The sequence below is a fragment of the Anomalospiza imberbis genome, chromosome 3 (assembly GCF_031753505.1).
Source record: "Anomalospiza imberbis isolate Cuckoo-Finch-1a 21T00152 chromosome 3, ASM3175350v1, whole genome shotgun sequence".
Classification (NCBI taxonomy): domain Eukaryota; kingdom Metazoa; phylum Chordata; class Aves; order Passeriformes; family Viduidae; genus Anomalospiza; species Anomalospiza imberbis.
In genome coordinates, this window is record NC_089683.1 from 88973084 (window position 1) to 88999791 (window position 26708).

Consider the following 26708-nt stretch of genomic DNA (forward strand, 5'->3'; position numbering starts at 1 on the left):
TTATTTTTAACCACCCTTTTTATTAAGCTGAAAAGTGATATACACAAGTAGTGTATATATATATTTATATATATATATACACACATATGTAAGGTTCCCCAAAATACATGATACTCCTGCTCAGGCTGGGGCTTAAGCATCTGCTTCTACAGGTTACAGTACGCAGACCTGCTTCTTCAGCCACTTTGGAGCAGCTTTTGCATAGGCATTTTGTCTTCACGTGCTCCCCTTTCCAGCAGCAAGGACTTGGAGGCACCGTGGGCAGGGAGTGCTTGAGGACTCGGCCGTGTATCTCCTGCAGCGAGGGCATTTTGCTTTGGCAATGGGTCGGGCTATAACTTTGTATGAAGACTGTTCACAGATGTCACCACCTGTCAAAGAAAGTGTCATTGCTGAAAGAGGCTGGAGCTGTAGGCAAGACTCAAGGCAGGAACAACCCTGTGTTGTAGTGCAGGAGTGTTTCTGGAATGGTTCTCTTACCTTCCAAATTAATCAGAAAGGTCCCTTTTATGATGTTTGCATCTGAAGGTGTTTCTTTGGGGAGCTCGCTCAGCAGGGTTGTCTGGGAAGCCATCATTATCTCATTCAGCTGGGAAACACTGGAAGTTTCTTCTGCTTGCAGTGCCTAGGGGACACAGAGCTTTCAGACTTGGAACTTGATTTTGTTTCTCAGCACCATCCATTCTCTAAAATAAATACTGAGCTGTGGTTCCTAATCAGAGTGGATGGTTTGAACCAAGAGTCTGATTTACTCCTGGCAGGAGCAGGAGGACAGACTTGAACTGCAGTGTCCAAGAGAAAGGGGCCTGAGGGCCAAGCAGCTGCCTGTAAGCCAGCATTCCAAGGGACAGGGCCAGGAGCATCCCACCCTGGGATGCTGTGTTAGAGCATTGCCAGCAGGGTGAAGGTGATCCTTCTCCAAGAAATAAAAGCTGATTTTTTTAGTGTCAGGGTGGTCAAATACTGGCACACGTAGTCCAGAGAGCTGGTAGGGTCTCCGTCCTCGGAACTATCCAAAAACCAATGGACAGAGGCCTGGACAACCTGTTCTGACTAAGCCTGCCTGAGCAAGGGACGGCGCTATACAGGCTCCAGCAGTGCCTTCCACCTCAAGCGTTCTGTGATTGTCTGGTAAGTACAAAGCAGAAGAAAGGTTTCACACAGACAACACTACTCTTAGTTGCATTTTTTTACCTCCATTAATTCAAACAGCAATCCAGGCTCAATTACAATGATGACTTCATATTCCAAAGCATTCTTGCCAGAGATGGACCCAAGGAAGGAGTCTCTCATTGCACATGCACCTTCTATTGCTTCCTCAATGCCAGGCTTCTTCCATGCTGAGCTTGCATTAATCCAGCCAGTACGAAACACACCCTCTGAGTCTTGAAAGCAAAACAAAGCAATTCTTATTTTAGTCTGAGTGTTTATGAAATGAATAAAAAAGAGTGGCATATTTCTGTAATTGCAATTAAACAGTGCACTAAAAGACTTAGCAGTGGTATGTGCTTTACCTTTCTTGTAAGGGATGTACTGGAAAACCTCTTCTGCCAAGTGGGGCAGGATGGGTGCAAAGGAACGGACGACGATGTCCAGAGCCTCTGCCAACACGGTTTGACATGAACGACGCTTAGGATCCTTTGCTTCTTCACAGTAGAGCCTGCAAGACAGCAGGGAAGGCTGGAAAGTATTCCTATGTTCATGTTTCTGCTCAAGAGCCACACTTTTGGGACTGCCATTGGACATACAGAAGTCTGACCCACCCAGCCTTTGTAAGGAAAGCTTTTCTGGAGTGCCCTTCACTAGGCAAGCAAAGTGGGCTACAGACAGGACCATCTGCAGCCACAGGAAAAGAAGATTCTCTACACGGTAATTTGGGGAGAGAGAATCTGTCCTCAGGGAGCTGAGCCTGCAGCTGTCAGCCCTTTGCTCTGGTTCATCTGTAAACCTCAGCATTAGGGCTTCTTTCTCTTCCCCCCAGTCCTCCTTTACTCACATTCTGGAAACTAAAGATCAGTATAACTGCCACCCCTCCTACCCCATGAAACAGCCCTTGCACATTTACATAGGTATCTGTCACAGCTTTAGGATTCTTTTACTGATCCAAAAAAACAGATAAATACATTCAGTTGCACAGCTAACTGCTAAAAGCCCTTCCTCCAGTCTTCCCAAATTGAGATGCACACCCTTTCTGGGTAGAAATATAGATCCAAGATTCCATCATTAAATATTTGGTTTTAAATGTGCTCATATGATGACCTTTTAAAGTGTTCAGTACCACCAGTGGACAGAAGAGAGCACAACAAGGACAACCACTCAGCTGAATGCACTGAGAGTCCTCTGAGATGCCTCTGTTCACTCAGCATTCACCTGGAACCTTATTACCTCCATCTCGGACCCATTCCTTTCTTTTTTCCCCTCTTAAAGCCAGCAGGAAGGAACTCACCTGTCCTTGATCATGGCGAAATAGAAGTTAGACAGGCTTCTGGAACAGAATGCTTGCAGCAGTCGAACAACTTTGCTATACTCATATTGTTTGTAGGCTTCTGTAACCTGGGAGAGGGAGGTAAGAACAGTGCATTGGTGTGCATCACACAGCCCCTGAAAAACTAAACTTACAGAAAAGGGAATGAGTAGCAAAATGTCTGGCAGAAACTTTAAAAGGTTGTTGGAGGGGGAAAAAAAGTTAAGTCAGTTAACAGGCCAAAAATAATTTCTATTCAAGTATGAGTGGAAAGAAAAGGGGGAACCCTAGAAACTAGGTCCATGGTTTCAGAATTCATTCATCCATTCAGAATGGTTCTGAGTGATAGAAATGTCAGAGTTCTGTACAACAGCAAATTTCCAAAGCTCTAGTTTTTGGATTTGTTTTTTTTAATACCTATCTTTAACTATTTTTAAAGACTACTAATTTAAGGCCTTGGGCAATTAGTGGGAAAATCTGGTTGATGTCCCAAGTTAAGAATGTTAAAGTCTTCCTCAAAAATTGAGATGGGCGTAAGGTAGCACACATTGCATTGAAGGATCCTTTGTGGTTGTAATGCGCCTGCTTGACACACACCTAAAGAAAATAACAAATGGAAAACATTACACTCATGTTCATCTAAATACACTTGCCTCCTACCTTGCTGCCATATTCGTGCAGTAAATGCAGCATGTATTGATCCACTATGTACATCTCTGCAGGGGGGATGGAGTCCGTCTCTGGGTTGAAGCCCTCCATGTTTCCCAGCATGAAGCGTAGCGTGTTCCGGAGCTAGAACAACCCAAAGCAATTAAACATTATTAGCCTTCACTTTACATGAAACACAAAATGCTCATATTCCATCATTAACTGAAATTGACTACTTTTCAAAATGACTGTTTGAATAGTTAGAAAGGCATCATAAAGAACACATGGCAAAAGGACCTACAGAAAAATAAAGACTGGCTGGTACCAAAGCACAAAGCTGTGAAATGAGTCTTTTTCTCAGTACACTTTACTATTTGACCCACAGGTGTAAAAAGCAGTAGTACCTCCCTAAATAAGCTTGGAAAAGCTTTCTTTAGGCTAAAGACTGGAAAGCTTTGCAGGCAAGACACAGAGGACCTATTGTTGGGATGAACAGTGTTGGCACTGGTGGCTCTTACCTTCTTGATGTCATCTCTGGCAGCATTGAGTACCACAGGCCCAATCATCACCTCCATGAAAACATTGGATTCCGCCACCCACCAGCGGAGAATGTCGGCACCGTATGGAGGATCCTTGGTGTGATCCTGAGGACAAGACAGGAAAGCACAGAGCCATAGAATATCTCCAGCTGGAAGGGATCCATAGGGATCATCTAGTCCAGCTCCCTGCTCCTCAAAGGACTACCTAAAACTCTGTCCATGTGCCCAGAGGCTGCTGTGGTTGGAGGCTTCCCTCTCTTTTAGCAGGACTTGCTGCTCATCAGTAACAACTCACACTTGCAGCACTCTGTGTACAGGCAGTGCTATAACCCAGGTAAGCTGAGAGAAACTCTTTTGCAGCCTTAAATCCTTTGAATGCTTATCATTAAAATAGCAATGTTAATATCTAAAACTACATAGGTTTTTCTTCCCCCTCAGACTGTTTTCAGCTCTGAAAATGGCTTTTCTCCTTTGCGAAAGAATAGGAACAATTGTATGTTTTAATTAATTAGAGAAGCAAGTCATACAAGGATTGATTCTTTTCTGTAGTGAGTGGCAAAATCTGCTCAGGAGCCTCAGAAAGAGCAACAGCAGGACTGGGGAGGGAAGGAAATTCAGAGCATCACTGGCAGTGCAACCTCCCTGACCATGGAATGAAGTTTCCAGAGTAAATAACAGCCTGAGAACAGAGAGAATGCTGGGGTGCCACTGCTACATCTGACTGCTCCACTGCTAGCCACATGTGGTAGGCTTCAGTCAGTTTGACAGCAGAGATTTTTTTTTTTTTGTTTTTTTTATTATTCCTCTTCTCCATTACTCCATCAACACTGGTAAAAAGGAACCATTCTACACCCTCTGCATAATATTCTTTTCTCTTGGCAGAGAACGAAGGTGAGGGGTTTTCTCGCACTGCAGCAGAATCAACACAACTCAAGGTTTTCAGTTTAGCCAGATGGAACTGCAGTACAGCCAAAGAAGAGCCTGACAGAGTTCTGCCACAAGACAGCTACTGAATCTGCCAGTGAAAGGTTGTAAGTTCTGAGAAACTCAGGAGCTTGACCTACTTCGCCTCCATTGATGACGACATCAGGGTCAACCACGTTGCCAACAGATTTGGACATCTTCTCCCCTTTCTCACCAAGAGTAAAGCCATGAACCACCAGAGTCCTGTGGGAAAGATTTTAGTGAAAACAATATCCCAGGGAAAAATCTGTGCTAAGAATTGATTTCTAATGAGGATATACTTGGATATTCTTAAGTCAAAGCACACAGAAACCCTCTGTTTTGGTGAGCCTGAGGCTTCATCCCCTGAGTTCAACCAACCATGAATATATCCTGTACTACCATCCAAGGAGAGCAAACAACTTTATTTTCCTCATTTAATTTTGTTGTGCAAGCAACAGATTGTTCAGATATCTAGGGCAAGAGTATTTCAATTAATTAAAGACTAATGTGTTATTTACTTTTTAAGCCAATACATTTCTCAAAACTGCACAGCCTCCTTGCAGCTGAGCCACATTTCCCTTCCCTATGCTTTCCATCTTTCAGGAGATAAATGATGTGCCACAGTCCCAGCAGAACACACACAGCTATTCCCAATTCCCTACAGCCTAATGTTGAATTCACAAGTCAATGATCTTAGGAGATCTGCAGACGGCACTTCCCAAAGAATTTCTTTAATTGTGGGAGTGGGAGAGATAGCAAAAAGTCAGACTTGTATCTGATAATTCCTAAATGACTTAAGAATGAAAACATTATTAGAATTATGATAGAAAAAAGTTAAAGAGTAAATTAATTAAAATCTAATATAAGAAAATGTAAGAACACAAATCAGATACTTGGTACTGGTTTGATTTCTCTTGTTTATGCACTACTGTGCACACTTCCAAAAGCCCAATATTCAATAAATGGACTAGAAATGTGTTTGCAATCCACACACTTACTTGTATGGTGCCTTTTTCCTTGCTGCCACACTGGTTAAGAGAGAGGACTGAAACCAACCTCCCAGCTGGTCTTTTCCTTCAAGGTATGTATCTGCTCTTTGATCTGCACCTTTAAAAGCAGAATATTTTATTTGAAATATCAGACCTTGTATCTTAAAACAATTAACAGACAAAATCTCTGAAAGTGATTAGTAACATTTACCCTGCTTTTTAAACCCAGTAGGTAAGTTACTTTTCTAAATTGTGTGTGGTTACTTAACTATGATAGAAGGGATTAATTAGTATCACGATTTTTAAAAGAATCCAAAACTTGCCACACTTCAGAATTTAACAAATAAGCTTGCTCTCTCTCAAACTAAATAATAAATTATGAAAAGAAGCAATCATGCTCAGATTGCATCACAGAAATTCTCTGAATACTTTTCAAGTGCTCCTAAACAAACTGGAATACCCAGTTTGCTACTGGAATTAATGAAAATCTATGCCACCATCTGAAGCTTCCCCATTTGGAATTACTCTGGGCACAAGGCACAGAGGTAAGGTGCCCAACCAGCCCATGAAAGGCATTTACAGAGGAGAGCAGGAAGCTTTGGCAGTGACCATAGCTCACCTGTGACAGAATTTACATTTTTGGTCACTGGTGTTCCAGAAAGATTAAAAACTTTGGCAAAGAGTTAGGACAACATGGGAAACAAAAAGCCTGTTGGGGATAGAGGCATCTGGAAAAGCCTGACTTGGGAAGGCTGAGTGGAAATATTATTCCCTGTAAATACAAACACAGAAAAAAAGAGGAATGCTAGGGAAGAACAAGTGGAGCTAATGAGTACTTTAGAGGAAAACTGGGCTACAAGGCAGGCAGGGTATTAGCTGACTGCACATTAAAAGCAAAAGAGCCAACCCAGCTATTCCATGAGGTTGAGAGAGGACAGCACAGTTTAAATGGCTTTACTGGTGGATTTCAGTCACTGTACAAAAAGGTACAAATCTTGTTGACTAAAGAAGTCCCTCCTTGTCCTAAGCAATCCCAGACAGGTCACCAGAGTGAGAAAAGAGTAATGTGAACACAGCAGAACATGCAAGTCAAAGCCTACAAAGGTGCAAAACCATACACATATTTGTCAGAAGTTTAGTTTTGATTCTACAAGTTGATGGTGTTGCTTTCTCAGTATTCAGATAGAAGTTTCTCTACTCAATCTTTATTCACTATCTCCTCTTTTCCTCTTCCTAGGACCCCTGAGACAATGATTCTTTCTGCTGCTGACACACTTGATTTATTTGTTTAACTTAATGGAAGTTTCGATATTTAGATCCATCCTGCAATAAAGGGAAGTTCAACATTACAAAGGTCAATGCCACACAGTTCCAGGTAGCACAGGGAAAATGTGTGGGTAGATATCAGGTTTTTATACATTTGCTTATTCAGTCAAGGAAATCTACTAAGACTCTGGGGTTTAGAAGTACAGTAAGTAAGGAGCAACCTTTGTATTAAGAGACTGCAAACACACTTGTGAGGACAAGATAAAAAAAGAATATTTGTGGTAAGGAAGACAGTAACATTAGAAAATCTGTAACGACACATTTGTTACTTACAACTAGTTTACTAGCCACTGGTTTTAGAGAAGTGAACTTTTCATGGAAATGCCAGTAGTTGGAGGAGAGAAGAATGTCAACAAACAACTGATTACAAACAGCAAACTGGATTGGGCTTTTCTGATAGGAACTAGTACATCTGGCAAGCTGTCTACTGGTGCTTGCAAAGTTAACAGAAGCCTGAACATTTTATCTGTAAATACAAACATGGAGTTTGCATATACAAAACCTGCCTTATAAGTAGCTCCCCTTCCTCAGTTTTGTTAAAATTAATTACAACAGTGCTCACTTTTTTTTTTTTGGTAAATGGCGAAGTATGTCCAACAACCCCAGAGACTTTTCTTTTGTTTATTTTAACTGAGGTATAGTACATAGGTCATTAAAGAGAATTACCATTTATGATCCTTCTGGTTTGGATTTCAAGATTCCTTATCTTTGATCTTATAGACTTTGACTTTTAGATTAAACATAATGTATTTTAATGCCAGGAATGAACCAGCTAAGATAAATTCAAGCCTCTCAGTCAGCACAAAAGTTTAAACACTTAGATAGGCAAGTTGTAAAATAATCACATTCATTCAGTTAAACATTAGCCAATAAGATAGGGAAAAAAAGTTATGATGTTGAAAACTACCATCATTGCAATACCCACAAAACTGTGGGTAAAAAGCTGTGTGACTTTTACCAGTGGAAAATCACATCACAATGAAGTCCAGTGTGCATTTTTTACATGAAATATTTTAAAAAATAATCATCTCAAGATTGTAGTAAAGCTGGCACTCTGTCCATGCGGAAAATGTAGAAGAATTTTAAGACATTAAAGAAGAATTTTAAGACATCTCTTAAATGGATGCTCCAGAAGGAGCTGCTGAAATGAGCTCTGTCAAATGCCTGAACTTCAAAGCAAAATAACAACAGAACAAGTGCTGGGCACCACAGCGTTAAGTATTTAAAATTAACACATGCTTTTGAACAAAATTTTTGCTTTTACCACACTTTCTTTTTGGAAGCAGTGGATTAACACTATTCTACCTCACAGCAGCATTGTGAAAATGCAGTTATCCATGTATGAAGCACTTGGACTTAAATTTTAACACTGCATAAAACAGTTCTTCCCCCCAAAAAATTGAGGCATGTGTAGCAAGAAATGAACAGGATGAGAGGGCACAACAACTGTTCAGTGAAAACAGTGTTAGGCAAACAGAGCATTAACAAAGCACATCATCCCTAGGGAATTTTAGGGGATTTCAGAGAATGTTGCACTTGTGGATCTGCTCTCAGTGATGCTAGTGAGTGGTTTTTATTTCACACACAGTCTACTTGTAGCTGTACAATTTTGAGTTTGTGACTATAAATCTAGTAGCCAAATCCCTGACTGTAGTGTGTAAGTTGCACCTGCCACATGGCTGACATAGAATGGTTTGGTTAATCTGTCATTTAGCTATAAGTGGTACCTTAGGCACGCCCAGGCTGGAAAAAGGAAGCCAACCATAATTTAATGGAACAAGAGTAACTTTAAGCCATGTCCATCAGAAATAGGCCCAGTCCCTGGAAGGAGATGCAGCAGGGCAAGCATTAGAAATAGGACTATGCAAGGGCAAAAGGTAATGCAACCTATGATTTGCACCATTGGGCTTGGCTGTCACTGAGTAATTCCTTTAACCTCATTCAGCAGAATCTCTCTTCTTGTCCCTCTTCACCCCCTTCCCAACCTGCTGTATTTGCTGACAGCAATCTGTGTGGCCATCAGCTAAAGGGATTCATTTTGTAACAGCTCCACCTCCTTTAGTAAGCTTGGACACAGCTGGGTCAAGTGCACTGAAAACTCAGACCGAGTTCTGAGTCGCAGAGATGCTGGAGAGAAGGAATTATTTTCACAAGACGGAACTGACAGGGAAATCTGTAACATCTGTTATTCCTGCTGGTTACCAACAGATCATTAACTTAGAATTTTCAGTTACTTGAGTTCAGGGCAGAGTGAAACAAACATTAGTCTCAGTTTTAGCCATCTTTTATATCCTGCAGTTGCCCTGAAAGTAACTAGTGTTGTGAAAGAACCTATGCCACCAACAGTGACATCAGAAGGCAGCAACAATCTCTGCTATCACTCATCTCCTATCACAAAATTAGTTCTTCTTCCCATAATGACACTCTCTAAGCAATCTTGGATTTCTCCATGAATTCCATCTTTTTTTCTCCATGAGTACTTTAGAAAACAATCCCACCCATTAGCCTGTCTGTAAGCCTTGCTTACATTGATATTGGAAGACTTTCTGCAAAAAGCTTTAGAAACTGGAGCGTATTTAGGAAATAGATACCAAAAACTCTTAATTCAACAACTTCTCTTGCAAAGTTTCATAAAGGGTGAGTTAAACCAGTAATCTGATATGAATCACAGACTGTACTTCACTTCTGGCAGTGGCTGGAAGCCTCACTTACAGAGAAAAAAGGTAATGCAATTTTTGTGTCATTTCTGAGAATAAACAGGGTTAGGAGGTTACACTGCTGGTTAGCCAGTCCCCAGCTTTGACAGCAGTGGGGCCACTCCAGTTATGTCACACAGCAGAAGAAGATGCCTTACACACACCAAGCTCCAGCAAATTTCATCAAAAGAGTGGACTAGGTGGAGAAGAGGAACTGTAATAGTTCCATGAAAGAAGTCTGTACTGTGATAACTCCAACATTTATTAGACACTACAGAATCCATATGGGAGCTTTACACAAATCAACAACGAATCCAGAGTCTTGATTCTGCTATTCCTTATGAAAAGCTATCTCCTTTACACAGGATTAGAGGGCTGAGGTGTTCAGCCCTTTAACAATGCAAGATTGTGACTGCATAAAATACCACTACTTTGTTATACCTTTCAAAATCAAACCAAAAATATTTTTAAAGAGCATAAATCTCAATATATGTAAAAGTCTTCTAGAAAATTAATGTGTGCTGATGGTACTGTTGCCTGACCATGTTGCTAAGAAATAAAACTCTGGTACTAACGTGTTTTATAATTCAGCAAGATTGTTATCATGTAATTGTGTACAGAGGGTTTAAAGTCCAACAGACTTGATGTATGGGACCAGACTCCTCCTCTAGAAAGGACTCCTGACTTTACACTATCCTCCAGGTGAACAGTGTATATTTTACATCTTTTTATACAAATATCTATCTGCTACCTACTGAGTAGCAACTACTGGCAGTAGGAGCCATAAATAGCATATAACAAGTATAAATATTTTAAGCCACAATATACTCCTTTAGTTACTGAAAGTAATCAGAAGTGAAAAAGCACACTTACACTTTTAAATTATAGAACTTAGACTCAGCAGCTGATCTCAGTCTTGTTTTGCTTCAAATAGCACAGACAAGCACAGACTGAAATTTGTTAACTAAAAACAATTTAAGACTACCATCTAGCAGCAAAGCACCTTGGCTGTCTGTGCCATGACACTTCTCCACTCAAAACAAGTATGAGGTGATTAGCAGTTACACAGTACACCACATGTCAGAATCATTAGAAGAATATTAGAAAAACCTCAAATTTAATTATGCTGAAAATGAGTTTGCCAACATTAAATCCTTATCTTTACAAGCAAAAGCAGCTTTACAAGTCACAGCCAGCCCGCCGCTGGCATAATCTGCCTCAGTTTTGTTGACACCAACACTGTCACACAGAACAGTTACATTTTGCTTTCACGTATTTTAAAATAAGGATCAATACAGGAGTTCTTTACCTTCCAAAACATGAGCCCAGGAAGTTCCACTGTCAAACCAAATGTCTAGGACATCCTGTCCCTTGACATAATCTGAAACATCACGACCACCAGCCTATTGAGAGAACAATTATTAAATAATGCAAATAGAATACTCTATATCATCCATGCTTTTCAAAGCTAGAAATAAAGTAAATTTGGTTTCTGGACCAGTTTTGTACAGGTTCTGTTACCAACTTTGTGAGTGAACACAAGATAACGTAGATAATTTTTGACAAGAGTTTTCAGATATTTACTGATGGAAACTCAAGGTAGGGCAAGGAAAAATTACAAAGAAAACCTCAGATGGCACAGTAACACTACAGCTTTGTGCCAGCTTAAGTACACTATTGTTAAAGAACAATAAAAAGTTAGGAAGAGCTAAATAAAAATTCTAATCCATCTTAATGACCAAGACCTAATACATATTTGGGTTCATAATTTGGTTAATTAGGATGCTACTTTCCTCCTGATCTAAAAGGAGGATAGAGATCTCTGCCCTGAATTAACAGCACAAATCCAATTGTGTGTGTTCTGCCCCACTCAGATCTCACTTTTTGAATACTCCTTTCACAATGAGAATACAAGACTGAAGAGAGTCATGGGAAATAATAGAAAATTTTTGTTTATTCCCATCACTCAACTGTCTCAAGCACCTGCTGTACCTGAAGTCAGAAGTTTACCTTTGCTACAGTCTCTTTTGACAGGAGTTGTTCGATAGGGAGGGCCCACCATGCATCTGTCCCTTGCTGCTCCACTATTTTGATGACATCTGTGATGGCTTCACTGGATTAGGAGGAAAAAAGGGGTTTATGAATGGAGGAGTTAATCACACCTTTCCAAAAGTATCCCAGAACCAAAGCTGTGAGAGATGCTGATACACAGACCAAGCTATTAGAACCTGTGATTTTCCAGCTTCTAATCCATCCAAGACTTCACAGAGCTTCCTGCCTGCATTAAATACTTTCTGGCTTTGCCTTCCAAGATGGGAGGATTTGTACAACATACAAAAACCCACAGAGATTCCAAATATCTTCTTCTGCAAATACCTCATAGTTGGAGCACTCAGAAAAGATGCCAGCAGCTTGAAAACTTCTAAAATCCATTTTATTTGCTATTTATTGACTTTGAATTTAAAGAAACTACACAGCTATTTTCCCTCAAAATATCTGCTCTTTTTAATAACAGGTTTATTTTTCCTACTGGATACAGAGACTTTGAGAACTCATGTGGAAAGGAGTGAGGAAATGACAGCTTTTCAAGTAGCACACACAAACACATATATATATATTTCTTAAGCTTCCAGTTGCCTGAATTTCTCAAATTTAGCAATATGTTTTTCAAATTGTAATAAATGTAAATATATTAATTATATATTAATATATTAATTCAGTAAGAAACTGAAAATTCTGCACCCAGTAGAGGAGTGATAATAAACCATTCAATGTATACTCTGAAGGCAATCTATGAGTTCATAACATATAGCACCAGCCAGGACAAAGGTCCTGGTATAAACAGATATTACAGAAATAAGAAAAATTAAAAAGTTAACTAAGCATTTTTTCTGATCTGAACACATAAGGCAACCTCAAGGTGTGCAGTTCTGTGCACTATTTATGACACATTCAATCCCTGGCCCCAGTAGGTAAGGCTATGGGGAACTGATTTTTAATATTGCTTAATACCAAGTCTAGACATAAATTAAGGTATCTTAAAGAACCAAAGAGGAACCCCACACACTTTGTCTTGCTGACACACAGAGCATTTCCTAAATAGGTGATTTTGAAGACATCTGCTGTATTTAAGGAGTACAGCAGATCATCATGACCTGCCAACTTCAAACTAAACCTGCTGTGTTACCCAGGCCACCAGAGACTTATTTTTAACTTGAGAAATGAAGATTTAATCAGTTAACTAATTTCTTGACACAGTACTGCAAAAGGGGGGAAAGTAAAATAATTCTCTGGCATAATTGTCTTGAAAACACAGAAGGCAGATGATCTTCTTCAGTCATCACTAAGTTTTGTGTTTGGTTTTCAGCACAGTATTTTACTGCACTGCTAATAAGCTGAGCTACATCAGTAAAACATTTAATGGACTCTTACACTCAGGGTTTAAGCACAAAAACATATTCTCCAAGAAGCTGTAGAACAAATTAGTTCAGTTAGACACAAGGTGCAATGGCAAGAAGAAAATCCAGTTTTGCTCTTGACTGCTCAAATTGCAACGATAGAACATCAATTTTGTATCAATCAATCACTCAATCATCAATTAATCAATTCACTTCTCAAAATAAATTCCTCTAGAACATCTCAGCAGATTCTCTTCAGGAAAAGGCCATTAAGCAGCAATACTCACACATGGATATCCCTGTGGCACCAACACCATTCTGCCCCTTTCAAACCAGCACAGGCATCATTCACCTTCAATTTTAATGGTGGTAGGACACAATTTATGGCTTTGTAATGTATCTGCTAACATTTATCTTGCTAAAACAACACTGAGGAGCTCCAGTTGTGAATGGTACTATTTCTTTCCAGAAATATTTGCACAGAGGCCTGTTTGGTTGCCTATACTTCCAGTTGTGAGAGTATTATTTCCCCAAGACAAAAGCAAACAACAACAGTCCTGGTACAATTCCTGGCGGATAGTTAATATGCAACCTTTATGTCTTTCCTCCTTTACCCTAAATCTTCAAATTCAGAAAGCTCACAGGAAACACAAAAAAGAAATTTGCCTCAGCCTGGACTAAACTATTCTACTGAATTTGTCTTTTGCAGGATGAGTACCTTCCACTGACAAAGCTGGATTTACACCCTGACTTTTAGTGATGATACTGCAGCACCCAGGAACATTTTAGAAAAAGCAATAAACAATATTATTTTTCACTCTTTGCCAACAGAATTTTCCACCTTGGATTCTTCTCAAATACACTTTCAGTGTATTTTTAAAGCCAGTTATAGATAACCAGCTGTCTTCACCTGAGGATTTGAAGAGCTCTCTCCACAGTTTCCATGCCTTCCTCTCACTAGCTGAGTCTTACCCATGGAACTCACCAGCAGAAGACAAGAGTAGCTAAATTAAAAAGAGGATGATTTACCCTAAAACATGTTTATTACCACATAAAATATTTATGTATGTTGAGTGATTCATGCAAGAAGTAATTCAGTGCTCAGCTAATGGCTCTGGCCTCAATGAGAGCCAGAAAAATTCTCTGAACAGGAATCATATCCACAATTAGTAGAGAAAAGCTACCAGCACATCCTGTAAAGCAGAAAATTTAAACAGGAACTAAGCCTGTCTTCCACATAACTTTTATATATTGCAAATACACTTCAGTGGAGGGACATAAACTCCAGTGATGAATTAATTTTCAACTTATACATTTTTAAAATATTAAACAGGTATTTCACAATATCAATATTTGGAGGGATTTATAAAAGGTGATAAATCCAGCTATAGATCAAAACTAACACTTATCTTCGACAGCATAAAAAAGATACTCTTAATAAACTATTTTTTCCTTTCCATCAGAGGTGGGGGAGGGGAGAGACAAGAAGGAAATAAACCCTTGCTATTACTCTCCCTTGGGAAACCATAATGAAATGCCTGCTTTCACTTACAGTAAGTATTGCCAATGTCACACAAGACTTGTGTACCTTTGTAGATACACCATTCCCACAAAACATGCCATGGGCTAACCTTTTATCAAGTATATTGCCATGCAATGCAAAGATTACACTATTAATTTATGAAAAGCAGATTTTTTAAAGACATTTTTGTTACACAAGAACCAACATGTGCAATTATGCTACAGATAAAAGTTTTCAGATAAGTAAAAGGAGGTCAGATTTGTATTATCAATTACTTACAAGAAATTAGGAGTCAAGGACTGGGAAGTAAACTTTTTATTGACCAATATTCTCAAAATTCTATCATAGTTTTATATCACATCTTAAAAAAATACAATATTTTAGCAGTGCAAGTTTTTTTTTTCACTATACAGTGTTTCCCTACAGAGTATAAATGAACATTAACAAGCATTTTATAAGAGGAGGTAGTTTAGATGAAAAATTTTCAGGGTAGCTTTTCAACAAATCTTTTTTACTCCTACAGTTTGAAAAATACAAGACAAACACAGTCCCTGTACTTGTCTCTGCTCTGCTTGAGGGATCCTTATGATTAATTTTACTACAAGAGAGAAATAACTTTATTTAAGGTATCTGCACTGTAAGGAGTAGGATTTTTGCAAAGTACTTTTCTGTAAGGTGCAAGTGAAAACCACCTTGCTCAAATAACTACTCATCACTTTATAATCTGCAGCCTTCAAGGTGAGCATGGTAATTCCCCGTGTGAGCCATAAAGGCATTGTAAAACTTTGCCCTGTATTCAGAGGCTATCTGGAAGAACTTGCATTACGTGTCCCTGCTACGCTCTGACACCCCTACGGCAATTCACGCTACCACGGCTCCAGCCAATCACCCAGGAGCCAGATATTGATTATGCTGCACACTTATTTAATCTGTTAACAGAAATTAGGCAGCATTAAGATAGAGTCAGGAGCAGAAGAATACAGAGCCTGACGTTCTCTCCATCTCCTTTCCAACAGCAGCAAAGAGGGAAAGTTATCTTCTGCTTTACAAGAATGTCGATACTACAGCTGTAAGTATTTAGGGGATGGTAAGTTGCTATTAATTGCAATTCATTAAAATGTCTTATTATGTTAAAAAACAAATTAGAGCACAGGACAGACCTCTTTCAAAAAGATGTTGGGTTTTTCTTTTTCAGAAGTTGAATTTACATGTTAATCAAATTTACAGGGAAGTGGACAAAGGTTGTGAGGCATTAGAACAATCTTTGCAATACTACTATTTATTATCATATTTATAAATGAACAGTGAATTTGTAAAGCAGTTATTGCATTAGGTCATATTAAAGAATGTATCTCACATTTATTACCTGTGCTGAGCTACTACTGGAAATACAATTCTCATATTTTAGTTTTGGAGCTCTTTCTTCTTTTCTATGAGTTACAGAGTTTCCTAGATGGAGAATGTTTTCTCTTGGAATCTATTAAATGTTGAAAGATGTCAAACAGCATAAGCATCTACTTGGGCATGTACTCTAAATTATTTAAAGTCTTTTTTCTCCATTTGTGCAGAAAAATCCCACAGAATCTAATCTCACCTCTGTATTCTTACTGAAAATAGCAATAATGAAAAGTGCTCTCTCTTTTCTCTCTCTTTCCTATAAGGGATTTTTAATAACTTTTACACTCCTGGTCACAATATGATGCAGCATACTCTGCATAAAAGAATTTAAACATCATTAGTATATTAAATTTCTAACCATAGATGACAATGTCATTGAATCAAGTATATTTCAGGGTTATGGGGGAGCCACAGCAGCAAGGAGACTCATAGAGATTCTGCACTGAACATTACAAACTACCACTTGGCTTTTAGGCTAGAAAGACTGGATTGCTGGTGTGGCAAAAACATTGTTAGAGAAAGCAGTTCCACCTTGAAAGAAGGGCTTTCAGCAGCTTTTCATGTGACAAATTCAGGGACAACTCTCAGAGGGAAACAGCAGTTTATTTCAGGGACTTTTTTTTTCTTTTTAAAAGTCTTTTTACAGGTGATACATGAACAGGATCACTCAAGATCGACCACTGGTGCTCTCACATGTAACAGCAACTCCATGTGGACTACACTGACTTCCAGTGGAGATGCTGTTACTTTTGATAGTCACTCAAAAACTCCACAGCAGCTGCTACTGAAAGGTTGTTTATCCAGCATTCAAGTTAAAAATGTTTTGAAATGAAAGTTATTTACTGGTGTTTTAACTATATTAATTATTCACACCATCTAAGTATGAACTTCTTAAAAAGCATGTCAGTAACCTGTTGTAATATGATTTTCAAAATGATAATGCAAATGTAACAAAACATTCAGGCTTAGCTGCTGTTTTCAGTAAGAACTGGTGTCCAGGAAAATGACCTATGAATTGACAGACTGTCTTCTGCATTTGCCTGTCACTTCTATAGGCCAACATTCTGTGCACTTCTACTCCAGTTACAGAAGTTTCCTACAGTCAACTTTACAAATATTTAAGCTCAAACGTTTTATAATATTTAATGACTGCTTTACACTTTGCTTTGAAAATTCCACCAAGATTAAGTAAATTTAGAAGTAAAGAGTACTGGCTATAAATGATCATCTGAACCTGTCAGTCAAATGAAATAAATCTCTTTTCAAGCATAGTGAATATGTCTGGTTTTTTTTTTTTTTTTTCCTAAATGCCTCTCTATTCCCCAGATCAATTCTACCTAAACATACTATGCTGTCCCCTCGTTCACTCCCCTACAAGTCTCACTGCTGGGCCAACATCTACACACAAAGGTGGAGGTATTAAGCTATGGCAGAGTTTGCCACATCAAAATGCTGCAATTGCCACATTTTGCAGAATTTTGGGAATAATCTCACACAGCTTGAGCACTCACAAAAGAGCACTCACAGGTCATGGCCTTTCAAAGTGATTTTACTACAACCTACAGGAATTCCCACACATCCCTCCTTTCAAATGCTTTCTGTCCCAGCTGCTCAGTGTTCAGAAGGAGCTCCTGCTTCATGATGCCCTTCACATTTGAGTGCCAACTGCTGGACTGGTTTCCATTACACTTTTTTGCTTGTTAAACTACATATTTAACATTTTTTAAGCAATACATACACTCTCAAGCCTCCTCTTCAACCAGAATACAAAAGGTATTCCTCAGAAATAGTAGTTTTTCATAGAGACACACACATGCTTTTTTGCAGGTAAAATGGTTTTATGTCCCACAAACCCTCCACCCATTTATTTCCTGATGTGTCCCAGCATTATCCAGGCACTATAAATAACATTGTGGCTATTGTGGCCTTTTCTCACAGTTATTACCTACAGTGAGAGAGCCAAAGTACATCTCTCTGCACACCTACACACCCAGTCACACCAGGTGAAGCTAAGGATTACCTGTCTAAAGTCCATTCCCTGCTCTCCACGCCCTGAGCCTACTATCTACTGCTTGTGTGCTCAGTACAGCCTCTGGAAAACATGCTGGACCCCTGCAGTACATTTACTCAACACCAGAATAAAAAAAAAAGTTCTGCAACAGTATTCAAGTTCACCTCCAGCTGTGAAAACTTAGTATGAATTTTCACAAAAGGTTGTAAGGTTAAGGTGTACAAAACAGAGTTGCATCAGCATATCTCAAGGCAGAAAAACTTATGGAACTAATTCAATGAATAATTCAAAATTATGGAACTAATTCAATACTCTTTTTATGAAATCACCTCTTAGAGAGCATTCACAACTGAAAACCTCTGTTCTCCAAAGAAGTAAAAGCAGAACTCTATTACTCCTTACAGGACACAAAATTATTGTATTTGATTGAGTTTCCTTGTTTTAAAACATAGCTTGGATTTCCTCTACATGATGTTGTCTATAATTCCTGAAATGCAGTGTTTGCAATATCTGGACACTATTAACCAAAAGATGGCAGAATCAGGCTAGCATCTGAAGATCTGGACACACTAAATCATATAGCTGAGGGTCAGTTACACTAGAGGCTGGTCTTCAAAACTACTCAAATTTTGTTCTGAAACAAAATAGACTTATTTATTCTGCAACCAATGTGGTTATTCCATTTCAGATCTCACTGTCACTTAATTGCAAAAAGCTATTTTGACACAGTACCTGGACTATTTAATGTACAGTGGTACAATTACAGTTGCCATCTATTCTAACCACAACTTGCATTTCACTGCTTGCTTAAATGGAAAGGCCAGTCATGACTGTCAGCTCATTGAAGACAAGGGATGAAAGCAGCAATTAATCTCAAGGGGAGTCTTCAGGTAACTTAAGTATTTAAGTAAATTGATTCCTATTATTTATATGTAAGTCACTTCCAGCCACAAGCTTTTGATCGTTTCAACTTACATCTAAATGAGATCTGTGTATAAACAACTACAAGTAAAAGCATGCATTCCTACTTGAAATAATAAGAAGTTTTATAATATCATTAACTGCAGCACAACAGACAGTGCTTCTTCTGTCACTTCTCGGTGTCTAAGGCTAGGCAGGTACCTGTTTATCAAGCATTCTCCCGTGCTCTTCTGATAAAAAGCAGGAATCGGGACGCCCCAGCATCTTTGCCGTGATATGCACCAGAACGTCCTTCTGTCCAGCATCTCCAGCATCCTGTTCACTGCAGATGTAGGGATCACTTTCACTTTTTTCAGCATATCCTATAGAGGAGACAGTGAACTGTTGAACATGCTTCAGCTTTCCCACAATTAATGTCTATGCTGCCAGTAAAATATGTTACAGATCTACTCTCCCATTCCCAGTATCAAACAACATATTCTCAGACAACTGCCTGCTGCTCTTCAATAACTTAACTGAACACTGTGCATTTCACAACCAAACCCCAGTTCTCTGATTCTATAGCAGACACACCCTAAAAACAAGTTAAAAATGGCATCAGTGACTGAATCTGAAGTTTAAAAGCTGACTGTATCTTGTACTCTTGTCTACTTCGAAAACCCACCTTGATATGAACTGTCTGTAGAGAGCTACCACTCACTCCCAGCCCTGCTGAGTAACCACCGTGTTTTCATCCATTCTAGATAAAGATGAATTTGGAATATACACCTCATGCCCTAATTAGAATAAAATCACTGTTACCCTAAGGTGCTGGCCTGAATCTTCTCTGTGGATCTATGTAACTTCAAAGAGCAAAAGACCCCAAACTTTAAAGTTATTCAAAATAGGACTGTGACAAAATTAACAGGGCAGCAAACAAAGATGTCTGGCCACACAAGGCTAGCCTAACAAAAAAAGGTAATTTTAACAATGATAAAATTGTCTCTTCTAATTTAATTCCTTGAAACATCATATTTAAAAAAATATTTTAGGGAAAAAAAAACATCAGTAGCTCTAAGAAACTTCTACATCTGTAAATACAATAAGCAAATATACCAGTCAGTGTAGCTACCCTAGATTATACCAACATTGACAAAATAATTGACAACATATTTCACTTCAACAAATAATTAATGCTTTTCAACTACTGTTCATAAACCCTAGAGAAGATCATATTCTGGAGGGAGCTACAGCAAGATTTTATTGCTTATTCCAAGTAGCATCAGCTATCTTCAAGTGTCTCATAAGGAAACAAAATTACATACCTGTGCTGCAGCCTTCACATCTGCTGTATTTACAAACCACTGTTTGCTGGCACGAATAATAATTGGTTTTTTAGTCCTCCAGTCATAGGGGTAACTGTGCACGTATTTCTCCTCCTTTAACAAACTCCCAGCTGCTTGAAGCATCTTAATGACTGAGAGAAAAAATGAGGCAAGATTAAATTTCAGTTTGAACATATGGCTGCTGTTAACCTCAAGTTTGAACATACGGCTGCTGTTAACCTCAACACAGTCCTTTCCATAATGAACACTTAGCAAGGAATGCCTTTACCTCATCCATATTCAAAATATGGCCAGTTTATACAAACTCTCAAAATATACCTTTATACATACTCTCAAAATATATGCAGGACTGTAAGTGATGAAGTAACAAATGGTCAAACATCAAATACTCACCAGCTTCATTCCCTTCTTCAAGGACATTCTTGTTTTTAAGTTCAGAACCTGCTGCTTCTGTAAAATACCCACTTTCATCCACAAGGCAATCCTGAAAATAAATAAATGAATCATGTCAATAAAATACCATGTAGCAATTAATTATCTTTTTGGTATTCAAAAGTGAGTTAAATACTCTACTAGGTGACTCCTTTTCTGATGAAAAACAAAATATTTAATTACACTTCAGATTTAGTGAACTGCAGTTTAGTAATTTACCAGGTAAGTGAATTTTAGGTGTCAGAAGAAATGAGCACCATTGCATTTGCACACATACCACAACTATCATACATCACAGTCACTGGTATTTCAGTGACTTTTCAAATAAACAGTGCAAAATAAAGGCAAACCTAACCCTCTCCATGCCTCATATCCCGAATCTTCACTCCCATCAATCAAACTGGCCATGCATAAATGAGCTGTATTTATGTATGTGTTTAAAACAAGCTTTGCTGAAAAAAAAAAGTTACAATGATCTACATAACAGGTGACTTACTGATCTGCATGTAAAAGACAATTCTGAGAAGTGAGAGTCAATATCTGAGAAACATTCTCTGTGTTCTCCTTTAAAAAACAAAACCACACAAAGAGCAGAAGAATCTGATTCTAAGACCTCCCCGTAAGTTTTAATTAGCAGAAGGAAACTTCATTCTTTTATCCTGATACACATTTCCTTAAGGTTAGTCTTGCATTCCTGCAGGCCATTAGTGATACTCACCCTTCTGTGAATGCTTACAAATATTTTCAAGTTTTATGCACAAATTAAAATAAATAATTTTAGGGGCACACAGTCAATCATTTGCAGGAAATCAAGAGCAACAGCTGAAAAGATAAAAGTACCGTGGGTAGCTGATGGTGGGAAGCTACGCTGTAATCTTCCATACCATGAGCAGGGGCTGTGTGAACTAATCCTGTCCCTTTTGTCATTGTCACATGATTTGCAGGTAACAGGGGAGAGACTCTGCCAGGAATGGTGGGATGAGCACAAGAACCATCTGCCAAATCTGCACCTGAAAAATACAAGCAGAAGATAAAATAGAGAAATACAATTCACGCGTTCAATTTCTTCTGTCAGAAAGCAGAAACAGAACAAGTGTAAAAAAACACAGAAGAAATGCTATTATTAAAGCCTTGCTGAAAGTCAAGAATCACAGAGCTTGAGGAATGTGCCATATGACAAAATGGTGTTCACAGAATGATTTTCTCCTAGAAGGAACATGTTTAAGAACTGCCATCACAGTTATGTACACAAATACAGAAATACAATTAATTACTGAATATATGGAAAGTTAAAAAGAACAGGTTGCAATATTAATTTTCTTTTTAAGTAGGTTCAACTCTACTACTCTTGGATGTTATCTGTAAATCACATGATTCAAAAAGGTAAAAGCTGTGAGAAAAAGGACACCCCCAGTAATTTCATCATTAGGAAAAAACTTCCTCTGAAAGAAGGCATGGAAATACACCAAAAAAAAAAAAAAAAAAAAGAAAAAGAAAACAAGAAGTCATAGAAACAGATTCCTCACCTACTTTACAAATGCATATTTCCAACACTGAATCAGTGATGGAGGCAAATGAATAAAGCTCACAAACGACACACTAAATCCCAACTCATTACATTGAATCCCAAGCCTGCCTGTTAAGAAATGCCACTATGCAGTTTGTCAGGATGTCAACTCAACTGCTTTAGTTTGTCCAGACAGACTACAGCCACCTACCTCACCAGTCATGCTTGTAATTAGCCCCCTCGTCATCAACAATGGATGGAAAGACAAACTCCACTCAGTGTAGTTAAGATTTTGATACTGAACAGACTTGCACTTTACATTTCATTTTTCCAAACGTGAAGCCATTTTCCAAATGTGAAGCCAGATTTTAAAAATTCATTTGAAATCTATGGATGATAATTTGAGCTACAATACACCAACAGGAAATCTGACAGACTCCTCCTCTTCTTTGTATTGTTTATTGAGGCATGTTCTCAAATTATAAACACATTTAATCCACCAAAACTGAAGCAGTTTTGAGACACCTATCAGCAGATTTCTAAACAATTTAACAATATGAAATCCTACCTTTACATGTTGATACAATTTCAAACTGTGTGTCCAGAACAGCAGCTGTAGATTCAACTCTATCTGCAGCAAGGATGAAGTGTTGTCCAGTCATTGCACATTTTACAATTGAGTATCTGCAATGCAAATGTAAATTTGCGATACTAAATAATTACAAATACCACAAAGCTACCAATCTGTGAAATGCTTCATCTCTAAAGACAGACAAGTAGGTTTTACACGTCCAATTCACTCATAAATCTCAAAATTGAAGGTAATCTTGCCTCATGAAGAAGAAATAATTTAATAAAAATTTAGACAGAAATTTATATATTAGTAGATATAGAACAAAGCTTACAATTGCATCACTTAAAAACAGAACAAAACAACCCCAAACAAAACCGAGAAAAGATGCCTTAAGTAAACTGTAATGGCAGCCCAGAATGTTTTAATTTTGCTGCTAAATACCAGTAAGGACTGACACAGACAACTGAACCAAGTGGAAGACACCTACACTGAGTCTGGCATGTAGCAAACTGCTTGATTGGCTGGCACAGTCCAAGGTTGCGTGGTCCACACTAGCACACTAGCAGGGGATGATCCATCTACAGATGTAAATTAGAAGTACTTTACTCACAGTTATAACAAAAATCAAAGCTGTCAGTCTCTAAAGCTACAGAGAAGTCATACCTATCACAGAAGTCAGCTTAGGCGGCGACTTCAGCAGCGGAAATTTCACGTACACAGAGCGACTGACGTGCTGCTCATTGTACTCAAGTTCTGCCTCGGCCAAGGCTGTTCTGATACATATCAAACACAAGTTACATGCTACTGGCATCCTTGCTAAAAGTTTGAAGACAAAATAGTAAGTTACTTACTTTGTTGAAGGGGACCAGAACACAGGTTTATAGTCCCGATAAATTAAACCCTAGAGAGGACAGTGAGGAGAAAAAAGAAAGTTAGGAGAACCAAAACTCATAAGAAAATCAATACAGACTTCCACAGAAATTCAACATACCTTATCATACATCTTGTGGAAGACTCTCAGCTGGTTTGCTTCATACTTTGGATCAAATGTAAGGTAGCAGTTGGCCCAATCTGCCATTACACCCCAACGAATGAAAGCGGATTTCTGTTTCTCAATTGCTTTTTCTGCAAATGCTCTGGCTGAAGGGAATGGTTCCATTAAGCACATGGTTTAGTACACTAAGATCAATAAAATACCACTTAAAATGCACTATTGATTTTTTTTTTAGTAAAGCCAGAGCTGAATGTACTGAATCTATGCCCTAACTATGGTTCAAAATACATACATTTCAGACTGATTGTTACAAAAAAATGACTGCAAAGAGTAAACAGGAGTGGGACTTTTTCACCAACACAGGAAAATTAAGCACATGTCTTTAGACTACAAACTTTCTTTTTAAGAAAGGCAGGGGGAAATATATTTTGTTAGGAAGAAAAATTTCTTAAAATAAGTTCACAACATAAAACGAATAACTGAAAGTTAACTCCCTCTGCTTATGCTGATCCAAAATTTTCTAAGTAACATACATCTGAAAATAAGTTAGTCCATTTCATTACCACAATTTCAAATTAAAGCAGTTTCAATTGCTCATTACAAAAAGCTTTACAGCTGAATGATGATGCTTTTCAACCCATTTTGAAAAGGGGGTTTGAAATTATTTGAAATTATTTCTTCAAAACTGTTTCCATATAATGCAGAATTTCTCCAAAAGGATCCCCCACATAGTTTTGTAGGATTGTTAAAAAGTCAACAAATACATTCCTACGTGTGATACTGAACCAAGCCGTCCTGAAGGAACCTGACTTCTACATGCATATTTTCAGTTCGTAATCAAATTCAGCCTTCAAAAACCAAAAGGATGCTGATCTGATAAATAGCAGCTTCCTGCCACTAAAGAGTTAATCAAAGCAGACATCCAAATCTCCTGCCCTCCTTTTGTTTTTTTTTAAACTTGAGGGTCAATGCTCTGCATGCCCATTACAGCAACAAATTAAGCCTGCATGAAATTATCCCATTTCATCAGATTCCAGCCTGCTCTATCTGCTTGGCAAATACACCCAGTGAAGGCAGAAAAAGTCACCAATAGATAATAGAAAAGGCCACAATAAAGTCTCACAGCCTTTATTTACCTCTCTGCCGAATTTCCATCGGTGAAAGATTTTCAGCTCCTTTGACTTCTGACAGTGCCCTCAACTCAATTGGCAGCCCATGGCAATCCCACCCTGGCACATAATGCACTTTATAGCCTCTCATCACATGGAAGCGATTGGTGATGTCTTTCAAAATCTGAAAAGCCACAAGTGTCTGTTATCACTTTAGCTCCCCCATGTGGAACAGCCACATTTATAATTAAGCTCCTCCTGTTTAAAAAATACAAATATCAAAAGCTGCAGGATAAATTCATAATTAAGACCAGAGAAGCTCTGGGTGCCCCATCCTTGGAAGTGTTCAAGGCCAGTTTGGATGAGGCTTTGAGCAACCTGGTCTACTGGATGGTGTCCCTGCCCAGGCAGAAGGTTTGGAACTAAATCATCTTTAAGCCCCCTTCCAACCCAAAGCACTCTGTGATCCAAAGACCCTGGATGTTTTATTTTTCTTGCCTACCATTTTGTACATTGGCAGAACCTTAGAGGACCTCTGATCCAAGGAGTTCACAACCAATGGAACTGAAAAATGCATTTTATAAACTCGCAAGACTTGAAGTGAACAAATCAGACTTGCTCTCATTTTTAAAACACTGGGGTGGGCCTAAAGCACTGACCTAGAGCACATTGCTGCAGCCCAAGCTCTGGCACTGGGATTGTGAGAAGCTGTGGGTGACAGCTCACAATCTGAGTCTTTCTCACTCTGTGGTCAGCATAATGCTGTGAATCTCAGGGCTGAATCAAATGAACTCTAAGCATTCAGTACATGGTATTTATGTTGGGGTATGGTATCTATGTCAACATGGCAAAATATGGCATCTACATAACTATACCATTGGTTTTTAAAAGCCTCAACTACCAAAGCCCCAAACATTTTAAAGTGTTATTGATTTAAATGGGAATGGAGAACACAGGGCACGTGACAGCAGGGTTTTTACCACTTCACAAGCATAAAGTATGAACAAGTATTTACTTTGTTCAATGCATGGCCAACATGAGGGTCTCCATTGGCATAGGGTGGTCCATCATGCAGACAAAATTCCTGTTTGGTCTTCCTTTGCCTTTGCCACGAGTACAGTTCTGAAAAACCACATTTCTGTAGAAACAACAAGAAAAAGACCAAAACCATCACAAGTCTCTGCACTTCCAAAAGGTTTGTATGTGAAATTTACAACAAAAGCAGGCAAGCAAACAAATACACTTTTCTAACTCCTCAAGAGAAGACATTCGTGGGTTTTAAGTACAAAAAAGCCCGAAGACGGTAAATATTAGGCCTGAGATTATTATCCTAGCACTACACTATTCGGACGGCCGTGACTCTCCTCCAAAACAAACTGTAAGAAAGTTATGGCTATCTAAACTATAAAAACCTCAAGAGTCCGAGGTTTTCTAAAAAAGAGCCCGGACGGCCGGGCCGAGGGAGAGACCAGACTCGCCAGAAGTTCGCCCTGCGCGGCGGGTCCGAACACAAACCCTGGCGGCCACCCCCGCCCCCCTGCCGGCCCAGGGCTCGCCGCGCCCGGGGCAGCCCCACGCCCCGCCCGGGGGAACCGGCCCGGCCCCGGCCGCACCTGCTGCGTCTTCAGCTCTGTCTCGGGCTGCAGCCGCCCCGGGAGCTGCGCGGGGAAGCGGCTGCGCGGCAGCAGCACCGTGTCCCGGTACCGGGAGTCCTCCCGGCTCTCGGCCGCGGCCTCCGAGGCGGCGGAGCGCGCCCAGCCCCGAGAGGCCCCGGCCCGGGCCCGCGCCAGCTCCGGCGCCCGCCAGGCCCGAAGCATCCTCACGGGCTGCGGCCGCGCTTCCGCCGGCGGGACGGACCGCGGCAGGGGACACGCCGCGCTGCGCGGGCGGCACGGCGGCTGCTTGGCGCT

General features: G+C 39.3%; 2 protein-coding genes across 2 annotated transcripts in view; both read right to left on the reverse strand.

The window, feature by feature from the left end:
- On the reverse strand, positions 1–26670 carry IARS2 (isoleucyl-tRNA synthetase 2, mitochondrial). The gene is made up of 23 exons (XM_068185613.1): positions 26412–26670; positions 25814–25936; positions 24826–24982; positions 23687–23835; positions 23547–23596; positions 23359–23468; positions 23183–23273; positions 22690–22805; positions 21455–21624; positions 20576–20666; positions 20162–20313; positions 19059–19219; positions 11618–11720; positions 10917–11010; positions 5595–5703; positions 4716–4818; positions 3631–3756; positions 3125–3256; positions 2447–2553; positions 1515–1660; positions 1195–1385; positions 481–625; positions 1–371 (listed from the first exon to the last, which is right to left on the reverse strand). The coding sequence occupies exons 1-23, from the start codon at positions 26613–26615 to the stop codon at positions 217–219; spliced, it is 2985 nt and encodes a 994-aa protein (XP_068041714.1). The 5' UTR covers positions 26616–26670; the 3' UTR covers positions 1–216.
- LOC137471358 (acrosin-like) overlaps positions 1–26708 on the reverse strand; it is a 183231-nt gene that overhangs the window by 53173 nt on the left and 103350 nt on the right. The gene's annotated exons all lie outside the window — the stretch shown is intronic.

Coding starts and splice junctions, on each gene's coding strand:
- IARS2 (XM_068185613.1), bottom strand. CDS start 26,615: ATGCTTCGGGCCTGGCGGGCGCCGGAGCTGGCGCGGGCCCGGGCCGGG. Junction 20,667..21,454: donor CCCACCATCAGCTACCCACG/GTACTTTTATCT, acceptor ATTTATTTTCAG/GATTGCCTTGTGGATGAAAG. Junction 11,011..11,617: donor CAAAAGAGACTGTAGCAAAG/GTAAACTTCTGA, acceptor TTCTCTCAATAG/GCTGGTGGTCGTGATGTTTC.